The 14,229-nt window shown below is 47.7% G+C and overlaps 1 protein-coding gene across 1 annotated transcript in view; it reads left to right on the forward strand.

Annotated features, from left to right (window-relative positions):
• Nucleotides 1–14,229, forward strand: part of LOC146174234 (sodium-coupled monocarboxylate transporter 1-like) — a 50,129-nt gene that overhangs the window by 13,200 nt on the left and 22,700 nt on the right. Inside the window, exons 3-4 of the mRNA XM_084585358.1 lie at nucleotides 8,653–8,741; nucleotides 11,646–11,755. Coding sequence (XP_084441484.1) covers nucleotides 8,653–8,741; nucleotides 11,646–11,755 — 199 coding nt within the window. The remainder of the gene's footprint in view (nucleotides 1–8,652; nucleotides 8,742–11,645; nucleotides 11,756–14,229) is intronic.

Consider the following 14,229-nt stretch of genomic DNA (forward strand, 5'->3'; position numbering starts at 1 on the left):
AAAGAAAGGCACATACATTGGATGAAATGATGGAGCTCGCAGACCAGTATTTGGAAGCCCAGGGAGGCGAAAATTTGAGCAAAATTGTAAATTTGGAAACCCCTCGAAAGCCCGAATTCCGACAGACACAACCTATTGTAAAGTCACCCCCGAGGTGCTATCTCTGCGGACAACTAGGCCACATCGCACCTAACTGCCGTAAACTCGTAACCAACAATCCATCCTCGTGTTGGAAATGCGGACAGAAGGGCCACAAAGCAATGTCGTGCCCCGGCGCTGACAAGGCAGCTCCGGAGGCGGCATGCGCAAGGACTCCGTCAGAGTCAGAATGTCGCCTGGAGGAAGAAGATGCCGATGGCTTTGTTGAGCTGAAGAACGGCAGGAAAGTCCGCGTGGTGCACGGCCTAGAGGAGGAGGAAGCAGAGAAAGTGGTTAATCGGAAGAAGGACAAGAAAATCCGGGTGGTGAACGCCGTAGTACATGCACAACCTGGATCTGCGGTGAATCGGATGCCGGTTTCGAGGGGAAAGATAAAAGGAAAATCAGTTTCTGTGCTACGAGATACAGGTAGCAGTGCCGTAATTATTAAACGCAGTTTGATTCATGAGAATGATCTGACTGGCGAGAAATGCCCTGTGAGGCTAATTGACGGCTCAATCCAATTACTCCCTGAGGCAAAATTAGAAGTGCAGACGCCATACTATTCTGGAAAACTGACAGCCCTGTGCGTGGAACGCCCTATCTACGATTTGGTGTTGGGAAATATCAAGGGCGCAACATTTTCCGAGGATCCTGAACAAAGTCCCGCGCCTGTGCGCTGCGAGGAATCTAAAAAGAAAAAGGCAGGGCGAGGAAAGCAAGGCCATGAGAAACCGGAAGAAAAGACTCGAGACATGAAGAAACAAAAGGAAGCCTCTCGGGAGGAAACCGAAAAGAAAGGGACGGCTCAGAAAATTAAGTCAGGAATGCCTAGGCCGTCGTTGGTGCAGGTAGCCCAAGTGTTTGTCCTACTTATGGGGGCGTTACTTGGGATATTTCACCTTCAGCGGAAGGAATACCGGTGCCCAGGAAAGAACACTATTACAGTGATTCTTTTTGTTGGTCTGTGCGCGTTGGCACAGGTTCCCGTGTATCCGTCGGCGCTACTGGTTGTAGGGGCAATTATCGGCACACATTGGTTGTGTGATTTGCAAGAGGATAAGTCCTGCCTCAGGGAAGTTTCAGTAGCCCTATCGGGGAACATAGAAGCGTCTCAAATGCGAGAGCCTAGAGCGAAGGCATTTTTGGTGAATTCCTGGCGGACAGAAGCGTGTCACGCACTGATCGCGGGTTAGAATTACGCTCGCAAATTTAGGTTTGTGCGCTTCGCATTTGAAGAGCTGTGTGCTGTTGATTCCTATGTGTATCTGACGACCGTGTGGTGCTATGTTTGTGAACATCATGGCATTGATGTAGGAATTTTGTAATGTGTTATTGCAGTTTGTGAAATTTGTGCAATGTGTGTGATGTGGACATTTGCCCCATATATTTGTGAGCGCATGCATGTGCGCGCGATGTTCGTGGTTGTTGTGAATATTGTGGGACAATATTCTTTAAGGGAGGGGCAGTGTCACGAAATCGCCGCCCATTTTCATCAAGCCGGCACGGCGCGAGGCCCGCGCGGCGTCGCGTGGAAAGCATGTAGAGAAAGCCCCCTTCCCCGCGCGGGAGAGCGCGTAGCTTTGTACGCGTTGCCGTCACCCTCTTTCCCATTGCCCGGGGAGGACGGTGATTCATCGGACTGGAATCAGCCAGAAAATTCTAGCATCTTCTATGGGACCTAGCCAATGACGACGCGCGGCTAGACGGGAGGAGAAGAAGGAGCTATAACCAGCGAAGCTATGTGTGTGTGCGCGCTAGCTTTGGCGCATGTTAACAAACAGACGCGGCGCGCCCTATTTAAAGCGACCGCGCCGCTTGTTGAGTCAGTCAGTCAGTCAGTCGGTCAGTTCGTCCGTGTTTTGCGACGTATTCGCCTGTGCTTCGGCTGGACTCCCGGGGATCACCCGCTGCTGGCAAGCCCACGGACTTTCAAGGGAGCGGCGCTCGTCTCGTATGGCGGCCACATCGTGACTCTTGAGGCGTCGGACTGCAACAGTGCCCGGTGAACAATTTGGTGTTTGTTTATGTACTCTCTCGTGTTTCATCTGTTGTAAAGCCTCTACGTTATTGGATACCTGTGTAATTGCATGCTTAGCGTTTGTATTCTGTGAACCTCTCGTCTATGTATTTCAAGTGATCTTGTGTATTCCTTTGTATCGTCTCTTGCTGTGCATAAATTGTGTTTTGTTTGTTACTTCTGACTCCGATCCTTTCTCTGGTTTGAACCGGCGACCGCTGGGCACCAAACGACCACCCCCTTCTGTCACCACAAGGTAGTTGAATTCCGGCTGAGTTTGCCACGCAGGTCGAGGGCATCTCCTTTGCGACCGGAACAGCTACCCCCACTCGCTCAAAGGGTGTCTGGGAGTGTGCGCACCGTTAAGGGCGCATCGTTAATAATATCCCCCTAATTATTAACGGGTGACACCGGTTAAGGCATTCGGTAAGCCCGTTCGTCTGTGGATGGTAGGCAGTTGTGAAAGAATGACGAACGTTGCACAGCCGTAGGATCTCGTCGACTATACGAGCCAGAAAGCAACGGCCACGGTTGGTGAGCAGTTGGCGGGGAGCTCCATAGACGAGTATAACGTCGTTGAGGAGGAAAGCAGCGACATCAGTTGCACAACTTGTTGGTATTGCTCGTGTGACCGCGTAGCGTGTGGTGTAATCAGTGGCCACTGCAATCCATTTGTTCCCGGATGCGGACAGTGGAAAAGGCCCTAGAAGATCCAGACCCACTCGAGAAAATGGGTCCATGGGGATGTCGATTGGCTGCAGAAGTCCAGGTGGTAAAAATGATGGCTTTTTCCGGCGTTGACAGCGGTCACAAGCAGCTACGTAGCGGCGGACTGCGGGATATAGGCCTGGCCAAAAGAACCGACGACGCACACTGTCGTATGTGCGAGAGAGACCTAGATGACCCGCTGTAGGATTATTGTGAAGCTGTTGAAGGACGGCTGAGCGTAGGTGCTTAGGGACTACTAGTAGAAGGTCAGGGCCATCAGGTCGCATATTGTGCCGGTATAAGGTGCCGTCGTGGTGCACAAACAAACGAAGGGAAGGGTCATGGCGATCGGCGCTGAGGCGATTGATAATTTCGCGCAGCTGAGGGTCCTGGCGTTGCTCACGGCGAATGTCGGAGAAATCAGAAATAGAGAGCACGCAAGCGTCATTGTCACATTCAGGTTGACTTGGTGGGTCGACTGGATGACGGGACAGGCAATCGGCGTCTCGATGCAACTGGCCAGACTTATAAAGTACTGAAAAGTTGTACTCCTGAAGGCGCAAGGCTCAACGTCCAAGGCGGCCAGTAGGGTCTTTCAGTGTAGAAAGCCAACGCAGTGCGTAGTGGTCAGTGACTACTGTGAATGGCCGCCCATACAAGTAAGGCCGAAACTTTGTAATGGTCCAAACTAGGGCTAAGCACTCACGTTCAGTGATGGAATAATTTTGTTTGGCCGCAGAGAGGAGTCGGCTGGCATAGGCGATGACGCGAGGTAAACCGAACGGACGTTGTGCGAGAACGGCACCAATTCCATGACCAGTGAGGTGGGCAATAAGAGCGACGAAGGCGGCCGATTGTTCGTGCCCCCAGGTAAAGGAGACCTCTTTTTTCGGAAGCTGCGTGAGCGGATGGGCTATTTCTCCGAAGTTTGGTACAAATCGCCGGAAATATGAGCAAAGTCCGAGGAAGCTACGCACGTCGCTGCTAGATTTCGGTATAGGGAAATCCCTTACAGCGTGAATTCTGTCGGGGTCCGGTTGGATGCCATGAGTGTTGACTAAATGTCCTAGGACCTTGAGTTCCCGGCGACCAAAGGTACACCTCTTGGAGTTGAACTGAAGGCCAGCTCGTCGGAAGACGCCAAGAATAGCCGAAACACGATGGAGGTGGCTTTCAAAGGTTGATGAAAATACGATGACATCATCGAGGTTGCACAGACATGTGGTCCATTTGAGCCCGCGTAATAGGGAGTCCATCATACGCTCGAATGTCGCAGGGGCATTACATAAGCCGAAAGGCATCACCTTTAGTTGGTAGAGGCCATCCGGGGTGATAAAAGCCGTCTTTTCACGATCTCTTTCGTCAACAGAGATCTGCCAATATCCAGAACGGAGATCGATGGAGGAGAAGCAGTTAGCACCATGCAGGCAGTCGAGAGCGTCATCGATCCTTGGAAGAGGGTACAAGTCTTTCTTTGTTATCTTGTTTAGGTGTCGATAATCAATGCAAAACCTCCAGCTGTTGTCTTTCTTTTTGACGAGTACTACCATGGACGCCCAGGGGCTGCTCGACGGCTCAATAATGTTGCTTGCCAACATTTTCTCTACTTCTTCCTGAATGATCCTGCGTTCCGAAAGAGCAACTCTGTAAGGCCGTCGATGAATAGGTCGGGCATCTCCAGTATGAATACGATGTGTACCGACAGACGTTTGGCCCAGAGATCCGTGACTGAAATCAAAAATGTCGCTGTATGACCGCAAAAGGCCGGCAAGGGTGCTGGCATATTCGGGAAGCAGGTCAGACGCAACCATGGCTGAGATGCGGTCCTCCGGACTATGTGATGGGACAGGTTGTGCAGGTACGTCGGCGTGACGGTCGGACAGCACTGCAGAAATAGTAAAGCTGGACAAAGGCGACAGCTCGGCAAAGAAAATGCCCTCCGGGAGAACTTGTGAAGACATGCTGAAGTTGAGTACGGGAATGTAGGTGAGGTTATTCTCGACGTGTACAATGTTATGAGGTAGGACGATGTTGCGCTGTAGAGTGACGTCGGTGATGGGGTTGACAACGTAGTCGCCATCAGGAAGGGAGGGAATAGGTGACATGGGCACGTATACTGCCGCCTCAGGAGGTAGGCGAGTAAATGTACTGGAGCGGAGGCGAGGCTGGGTATGGTCAGCACTGGGGTCGTGAACACAATAGGGCAGGGCTAGACGCAGAAGTCCGGAGGAACAGTCAATGAGAGCGGAATGGGCTGTTAAAAAGTCTAGGCCTAAAATCACGTCTTGAGGATAGTAGTAAGGACGGCGAAGAGCACAGGGACGTGGTGGCCGGCGATGCTAACGCGTGCAGTGCAAATTCCGATGATGGCAGCAGTGTTTCCATCAACAACACGAACTGTAGAGGTGTTAGCGGGCGTAAGAACTTTTTGAGGTGCTGGCGGAACGACGAACTAAGAACTGCAATATGGGCTCCAGTGTCAATGAGAACGGGCACAGGGACTCGATCTACGAGGACATTGATCAGGTTACGGCGTGGTGCGATGGTCGAAACACAGTTGGCTGTCTGGGTTGGTAACGCAGCGTCACGTCCGGGCGCTGCGTTGCCTAGTTTCCCGAGTAGGTGCCTTGGTACGTTCGGGACAAGCTGCGGCGACGAGTAGGTGATCGGGAATGATGGGCTTGAGGCGATGGAAAACGGCTGGGACGACGGTCTTTCTCTATGTTCTCAGTACGAAGATGTGCTGGGGTGACAGAAACGCGTCGTGGTGCATAATAGTTATGGCGGACAGGGCTGTAATAAGGTTGAGAGGGAGGAGCCGGACGGCTGCGGGAATAGCAGGACGTATGGCCAGCTCGACAGGAGACGAAGCAAATAGGCCTATCGTCAGATGTGCGCCACTCCGCAGGATTGCGGGTAGAGTAGCGCGGTGTGTAGGGCGGGGTTGTGGTAGCAGCAGCAACCACTGGGATTGGCTGTGGTGCAGGGGGTGGTGGGGTAGGATTTGAAACGAGGCCCACATTAGCGAATTCTTGGTGGACAACAGCCTGTATCATAGCTATTGTTGCCTGTGCAGGAGGAGATGTATGTGTAACAGGAGTCAAGGCCTCGATTTCCCTGCGGGCGATGGTAGTGAGGTTATTCTGACTTGAAGGCTGCTGTAACGTGGGCAAGTCGTCACGTGAGGATGTAGTCGCCGTGTTGGAAAGGCGCTGAAACCGATGGACGATGCGTCGCTGCTTCGCCTGTTCGAAACGGCGAAAGACTTACTGGACTGAGTCCACCGTAGAGCAGTCTTTGCAGAGAAGTATATTGAATGCGTCATCAGTGATACCCTTAAGTATATGGCCCACTTTATCATCTTCGGTCATGGAGGTATTCACCTTTCGACACAATGCGAGAACGTCCTGTATGTAGGCCAGGTATGACTCGGTTGACGATTGAGCCCGAGTAGCCAGGTCTTTTTTGGCTGCCAGAGCTCGCCCAATTGGTTTGCCGAATAAGTCCTGCAGTTTTTGTTTGCAGATGTCCCATGTTGGCCTCTCCTGTTCGTGATTGGTGAACCAGGTCTTCGCCGTTCCCGCCAGATAGAAGATTATGTTTGCAAGCATTATGCTAGCATCCCACCGGTTATTCTTGCTGCACCTTTCATATTCGTCGAGCCAATCTTCAACATCCTTGTTGTCTTCGCCGTTAAAGATAGGCGGATGACGGATTTTGGTTAAAACCATGGGGGCAGCTGGAGTTTCCGTAGCGGGTGATGCGTCCTGGGATGCCATGCTTACTGTGGTAGTCGGTGGGGTGAGCTCAGGGAGATGACATCCACTGCGCAAATCCAGGTTTCTGGAACGAAATTCCAAGGAGCTGTGGCAAGGGGAATCGAAAGTACCTCCATCAAGGTGTTACGGGGTAGTTCAGCTTGTAGCAGAGGGCGAACACCGAAGAAAAGGCTTTCGAACAGACGTTCTCTGCAGGCACCAGCCGACGCTGTTGAACGTCGTCTTCTCTCAAACTCACGAGAGTCTTCTTATTTCCTTATGCGTATGCACCGCCTAATGTGACAATATGATCGATATTAGAGTACCGTTTCCGAAAACCTGCTTGATCCTTTGCTTGATAGCAGTCTAAGGTTGTCCTGATTCTATTAGCGATTACCTTAGTAAATACCTTATACGTAACAGACAGTAAGCTGATTGGTCTTTAGCTTTTAAGGTCCTTAGAGTCCCCTTTCTTATGAATGGGTATAATGCTTGCATTTTTCCATGGTTTCGGTACCGTCGAGGACACCACTGCGTATACATGGTGGCCAGTTTTTCTAGCACGATATCCCCCCCATCCTTCAGCAAATCTATAGTTATCTGATCCTCTCCAGCTGATTTCTGCCTTTAATTGTTTTCTAAGGCTTTCTTGACCTCGTCCTTCGTCACTGGTGGAACGCCTGACTATTTCTCCCTACCGTCAATCTCATTACGGTTCCCCCGTTTTTTACAGCATGCTCACTTTTCTCCATGTTATACTTCCTTATATCTGCCAGTATCCAATTCATTATTCTGTTACTCTGTTTGCCAACTCTTCGCTTATGGTTGTTATCCTCTCATCGTGACTGTCGTCATATTTGCAGTTCACATCTATTATACTCATCTCTGGGAACCCCTTAGATTACACGAATAAGCAACCTTCTGACAATTATATGTGCCACATTCCCTTCTTTTGCTACTTCCTTTTCTTGGATTCTACCGCCTACCTATTCTCACCGCCTTAGCTGTCTTACTGATAAAAACGGCGCAGTTCTCACTCAATCACTCCCGAAAAAGTTTAATAATGCGCCCATCACCCTTACCTTCAGCACAGGTTCTGAAAGCGCACTTGAAGAAGGAGGCAATGGCGCTGCGCATATAATTTATAATAGCCTTCTCAAGTTCAAAGGTTTAGAAACCTTCAAAAAATATCAAGTTGGTTCTAGGAAGAATGTTCCACATGTATTGGATGTGAACCAAACTAGCCTGGGAACATGACAGAAGATTCTCTATATAATGAACCGATTCCCGTAAATGATTATTGCCCTTTTAAAAATTGGAAACCTGATCACATACAGTAAATAATGATTAGCATTATGCAGCTCCAGATATACACCACCTAATTTGATATTTGTTCTTATAACGTACTGCAGGTCCCAATCATTATTTCAAGGTTAATATAAAGGCCCAGTGAAGCAGCGAAGGTAAATAATATTTGAAGCTTTAATGCGTTACTCGTCACGCTTTAACTGCTTCCTAGTACAGCTTTAAAGTCGAATAGCAATTATTATTCTCGTAGCGAGGAAAGCATTGCAAGTTATTGTTTTATTTTTATCTGCAACTTTATCGTGGGAAGAAACTCAACTAAATTTAACCTCCACGGAATTATACTAAATAATCTAAAACTTAAAAAAATATATTTACTCTACAGCTGGAATGCAAATCAGCTCTGTGCTGCAGAATAAGTACATGAACATGAGTGATGCATTTTGGTGGCCTTAAAAACAGCATACTATTTCATGGAGGCTTGACCTTAATGTAACAAGCTACGTGAATCTAGTGATGGTCGTGCAGGGAATGTTAGCCGCAATACAAATACCAGGTTGTTTCAATCTGAAGAAGCGTTGTGATCGGCCGTAACGAAAGAGCCGTTCAATGGGAGCCATCATTTTGACACTGTCGTTGAGAGCTTGCTAGCACTTGTAGTAAAATCTAGTATATATAATTCACAATGCCTCACATGAACGACTTATCATCAACCTCCAACAGATCGTCCCGTATTACTTGACAACCAGCGTCTCTGACATTCCTGTGCTCACAGGGATTTTCTTGGCAGGACTGGTAGGGGCCTCCACAAGGTGAGATGACTTGATTAAAAAACAGTATTTATTACAGCTCTCTATATAAAGTAGGTCGAGCAATCCCAACTTTAAACATTAAGGTAATGAAAACCACCTGTAGAAACACCTAGAATTACAAAGTGCATCATAATTTACATATAGTGAGAAAATAACATTGTCCCCTAGCTTAGCTTGGTAAAGAGGTGATATGCACTTAGTAATTTTTCTTTTGAATTGAACGTTTTGCATAACTATTTTTTTCTTTTTTCAAGAACATAAAATTTGATTCAGACAGCAGGGAAAAACTGAAGGGGAAATTTATCCTCTAACGTACTGTGGCCTCCGGCACAGAAGTGGTTTATCAGTTCGTATAAACGCATGTGCCACGCCATGTTTCTCGACTGATAAAAATACAAGGTTTTGTGTATTATGTTTCAGAACAGAGAATAGGTTTTGTGTATATCGACACTATATCGAATCCGACTGCAATACAGGAGGAAGCACGCCTAATTTAGAGAAGAGAAAGTTTTAAAAGTGATTATAAAAGTGAAGTGAGCTTTGTTTATATTTTAACCCTGTTTCCACCCGACTCGCCATTATGCAATAAATCCCAGGGCTTCCAGGCATTCATTATATTAACAAATACACCACCTGCTTGGTGCAAAAATAATGCAGAACCATACGTGTAGATGGTTTCTTGGAATCCTTTTTTTAAGACGAAGTATGTTCTTTGATATGACTAATAATTAATAATAATGATATTTATTTTACCATTGCGGTTTACATTATGATGCAGGAGAGATCGACCTAAAAACTGTCTTTCAACAGATCCACAAGGCAACGGGCGACAGTAAACAAAAATTGACGCAAATAAATGTAATTTTGAGGCAGAATGAAGCCCTGAAAGCTACTCATTTCGACGCATTCGCAGATTTAGGTTGTGACTAATGTAATGTGAAAATGATCCGATCGTCAGTTTTTTTATTTTAGAGAAACTCGACGCATCGGAGCCAGCTCGGCTCTTCTAGCGGGAACGCACGGCTTGCTGTACGTAGCTACATGCAAACGAAAAGAGATGCAAGGAGGGGCAAATACAACACAAGAGAGGGAGTGGGTGTCTAAAGATGCGAGAAGGTGGAGGGGTAGCTTAAACCTTTAGCTATGTCAGTGCTCGCTGGTGTAGGTGAAGCGGTGTTCGCTCACGTCTTTGTTCTCTTTTGTGAGATGGACAGGGGCGAGCGAACAGCTTATAGGTGAGCATCAGGAAGGTTGCCTCTTGGCCGCGTAATATTGTTTGGGGTCGTGTATATATACCATGATTGAAGTATGCGACCGTGACCAATTGTCGCAAAAGACGCCTTTTTGAATCATTGTGCACAGACATGACGCCAAAGAATCTGAACCACATGTTTACCTCATGAAAGAGAAGAAAAAAATACGGCAGCGAAAACTGCTGCACCTGAACTTGCCAGCATCGTGGCTCAATGTTGAACAACTACATCTCAATTCTCCTATATTCACCTTCTTTCTCGTACTCCTTTCGTTTGCCTGTAGCTGCGCATAGCAAGATATGCCTCACCGCTAAAGGTGGAGCCGAGCAGTCCCCGAAATGTCGTGTTTCTTTAAAATAAAAAGAGCTGGTTGGAGAATTTGCAAGCTTCATTTAGGATAAATTATTACACGTGTTCATTACGATTAACTAAAGAGCTTCATTAGGCAAACATCGAAACACCCGCTCCGTGCGCCCAAAGGAACAAAACGACACACGGCAGACGCGTAAAAAAATTCAGATCCTCTTCACAATGAACAAAGACGACAAGAACACGTTTCCAGTAAATAATAACAGACAAGTACATGATTCGTTGCTGAAAAAGATCAGACTTTAGTTACAAGGAAATAAACAACTGCCAAAAACTTTCAGGACATAAGCAGTCGACAGGTCCCTCAAATTGATTGCGGTGCTATATATATCTTGCACTGAGAGAGCTCTGAAAACTAGCGGATGCCGTTTCCCTGAAGCTTGCAGATTATATGTAGTTTGAATTCTTCACTATTTCCATACACCTTCTTGCTTGTCTTGCAGCTTTCTTAGCGCATTTTAAGTTTTAGAGATTTTCGATGAAATGTGTATCATTCAAAATTTCTGCTGAAATGTTCGCCTGTGACAAAAGTCATAGTTTTGTTACTGCAATAACTTTATGATCTAAGACATTTCTCGGCCACTATGTCTTGTTTCCTTGATAGTACAGGTGAATTTGGATGAGCAAAACAATATTTACCTCTAATTAGGTACTCTGCGGCTGCCGTCAAAGCTCTTGACAATTAGACTTCGCGCTACGTAAGAAATATATGGACTGTCCTATATGAACGGCACACCAATGCCCTGCATAAATTGCAAGTGCAAACCTTGACAGAAGTCTTAGTAGTGAGCTCCAGTCATCACTATGTTTCTTTAAATAGTTGTGCGCAGTAATTAGCTTTTTCTTTGAGCACTACCTCTCTGCTCAGCGTGGTGAAGCAATGGTATAAATTATGGGTGGAGGAAAGAAACGAAATTTACGGCAAAAGTGAGACCTAAGTAAGGAAGGAAATGAAATAAATACCATAAATCATAGCTTCGCCAGGTGAAGGGATGCTAGAACAATTTTTATGATGTTCGTGCTAGATTAATGATAATAGTTACTTATTTGAAATGCGAAGAGAATACGATATCGTGCGAGGGTACATGGAGCAATAAAAGCCTTTGTTTTCGCCATGTCCACGAAAAGAAAGCACTATTTGGCGCACTCAAATACTAGAGTTACATCAGTGCGTGAAAATATTCATTTCAGTACACCGATCAAGATTGTGCTATTTTTCACTATGACTGGTCGTAAGGCACCGGTGACGTAACTAAAATTTTTTTCTTTTTTCTTTTTGCAGCACAGTATCTTCTATTGTAAACTCCCATGCTGCGATATTTTACATCGACATTGTCACACCCTACTTCCGAATAAGCAACCGCAGAGCTGTCTTGGTTATGCGGCTACTGGGTAAATATTGAACACTTTGTCAAACACAGCAATCTTTTCCAATCAAATAAATGTGAATTGCATTGAAAGAATGCTTGTTCTCTTTGCTGCGTTGCAGTTAAAGATGCTACTTTCGATCACCTCCAGAGGGAGACTCTACAGCGTTTAAAAAGTTATAATAAAACATGAAGAATGCTCACGGCACCAGAACCAGGAAATTAGACTTATTTATTCTTTCAAACAGGCCTATATACCTGCAGGCTTTCGAATCATACGCACATTTACTATAAACCACATCAGCAGCTGCGCTATTTAAGCCCGGTATCAAGTACCTAGAAGTCGATACGTAGAGCTGAATATAATGGCTTTGTAGTGAACTACACGAGGATATACAAAGACAAGGATTAAGTAGGCGAGAATATCACGAAGACGAAGATAAGGACGACGAAGTGCCGCTGCGCTGCTCGTGCTCGCTTGTGGAGACAGACTGGCTGTGTTCTTGTGTGGTTCGCCGTGAAACTTCGACAGGGCTATTATCCCTGTTAAAGCACAGTAAAAATCCCCTTTCACTTGGCGGAGGTGAGCATTTCCTGCCGGCCTGGAGCTCCGCAGCCGCACACTCCCGACACAAGCAATGACCGACGCTACCACCCCCAGTCCAACCGGCCCCTCATCCGCGGTGTTCTGCGCTGGAGCTTTGCGCCAGCGTGATCCTCCTATCTTCAGCGGAACCGGCGACCATGACGTGGAAGACTGGCTGGCCTCATATGAGTGGGTCAGTATTCACAACCACTGGGACGACAACCAAAAACTCAATAACGTCATTTTCTACCTAACGAACGTTGCAAACCTATGGTTCCGCAACCACGAGGCCGATATCACATCGTGGTCTAGTTTCAAGTCTAGTTTTGCCGATATTTTCGGCCGGCCTGCATTGCGCAAGTTGCGCGCTGAGCAATGCCTGCGCGGCCGTGCACAGCTTCCTGGTGAGAATTTTACCAGCTATATTGAAGATGTCGTAGACCTGTGCAAGCGCGTGGACGCTTCAATGTCAGAGAGCACCAATATTGATCACATTATGCAAGGAATTGATGATGACGCGTTCCACATGCTTCTGGCTAAAAATCCAGCCACCGTCGTCGACGTTATCAACGCATGCCACAACTTTGATGAATTACGCAAGCGCCGTAACATCACTCGCTCTTCGCTCTCAAACCCCGCGCCGCTTGCAGCTTTAACACCTGAAGCAGACCAGTCCACCTTGCTGCCACAAATACAGCAGTTCGTTCGAGAAGAAGTTGTCCGTCAACTATCCCTCGTTCACCAATGTCCTGACGCTCCCACTCCTTTAGTGCCAAAGCTGCAGCAAGTCATCCGCCAACAAGTTGCGGAAGCACTCCCCACGCTTCCTGAAGCTCCTTCTGTTGCTCCTTTGACATACGTCGAAGCACCAGTCCAGTATAGTCAACCTGCTGCTCCAGCCCCTTTGCCCTACGCGGCTGTGGCTGCGCGTCCACCGCGTGAGCCGTCACAACCCATGCAGCCTGTTCTACGCCCTGCACCGCTTCCTCAAACGGCCGCGCTTCATCCGCCCACTGCGCGCTACTACAACCCTTGGCTTACTTCGGACAATCGTCCTATTTGCTACTACTGTGGTTTCGCTGGACATGTGGCCCGCCGATGTCGTCGTCGCATGGCCGAGCCTGCGTCTTCTGATTACTCGCCACCACTGCTTCGTTTTGTCCACTCTCCGCCTGCGTATGCCCCAGAACAGCGTTCATATACAACCCGTCGTACTCCTTCTCCGCGTCGCCGGTCACTTTCACCAATGCGCCGGCGCCCACCACCTGCTGACGAGGGAAACTAAGCTCCGCGGTTCCTGAGGCAAGAACTGCGTACTCTGCGAAAAACTCAAGGCCTCATATTCCGCCCACGAACATTATAATGATTTCTATCGATGGTCTGTCCGTATATGCGCTGGTCGATACGGGTGCTGCAGTGTCAGTGATTCATGAGCAACTCTGCCGACGATTACGAAAAGTTACGACGTCATTTAACGGTTTGTCGCTCCGCACTGCCAGTGAAGAGAGGATTGCACCTTTAGCAGCATGTACAGCGCGTGTCGTCATTGAAGGTATTTTATACAGTGTCGAGTTCGTAGTTTTGTCATCTTGTTCTCACGATGTGATCCTCGGATGGGACTTCTTGTCTAAAAATAACGCCGTGATCGATTGCGCCCGAGCTGAAGTAGAATTTTCTGCACTGTGCGACGCACTGCCCGACGACAACCGTTCAGTGTGTCCTCAAAAGCTGACCATCGGTGAAGATGTCGACGTAGCACCAGAGGCTTGTGCCCTTGTGCCTCTTTCGTGTCCTGCCGTGTCATACGTTAGTGTTTTATTTACGCCGTCTGCATCCTTCATCCACCGCAAGCACCTGCCGCTGCCATCTGCTGTTCTCGATATTCACGGTGGCTTCACGAAGCTACTAATCTA

The sequence above is a fragment of the Amblyomma maculatum genome, chromosome 11, assembly GCF_055883805.1.
Source record: "Amblyomma maculatum isolate TAMU_Amacu chromosome 11, ASM5588380v1, whole genome shotgun sequence".
In the NCBI taxonomy this organism is placed as follows: domain Eukaryota; kingdom Metazoa; phylum Arthropoda; class Arachnida; order Ixodida; family Ixodidae; genus Amblyomma; species Amblyomma maculatum.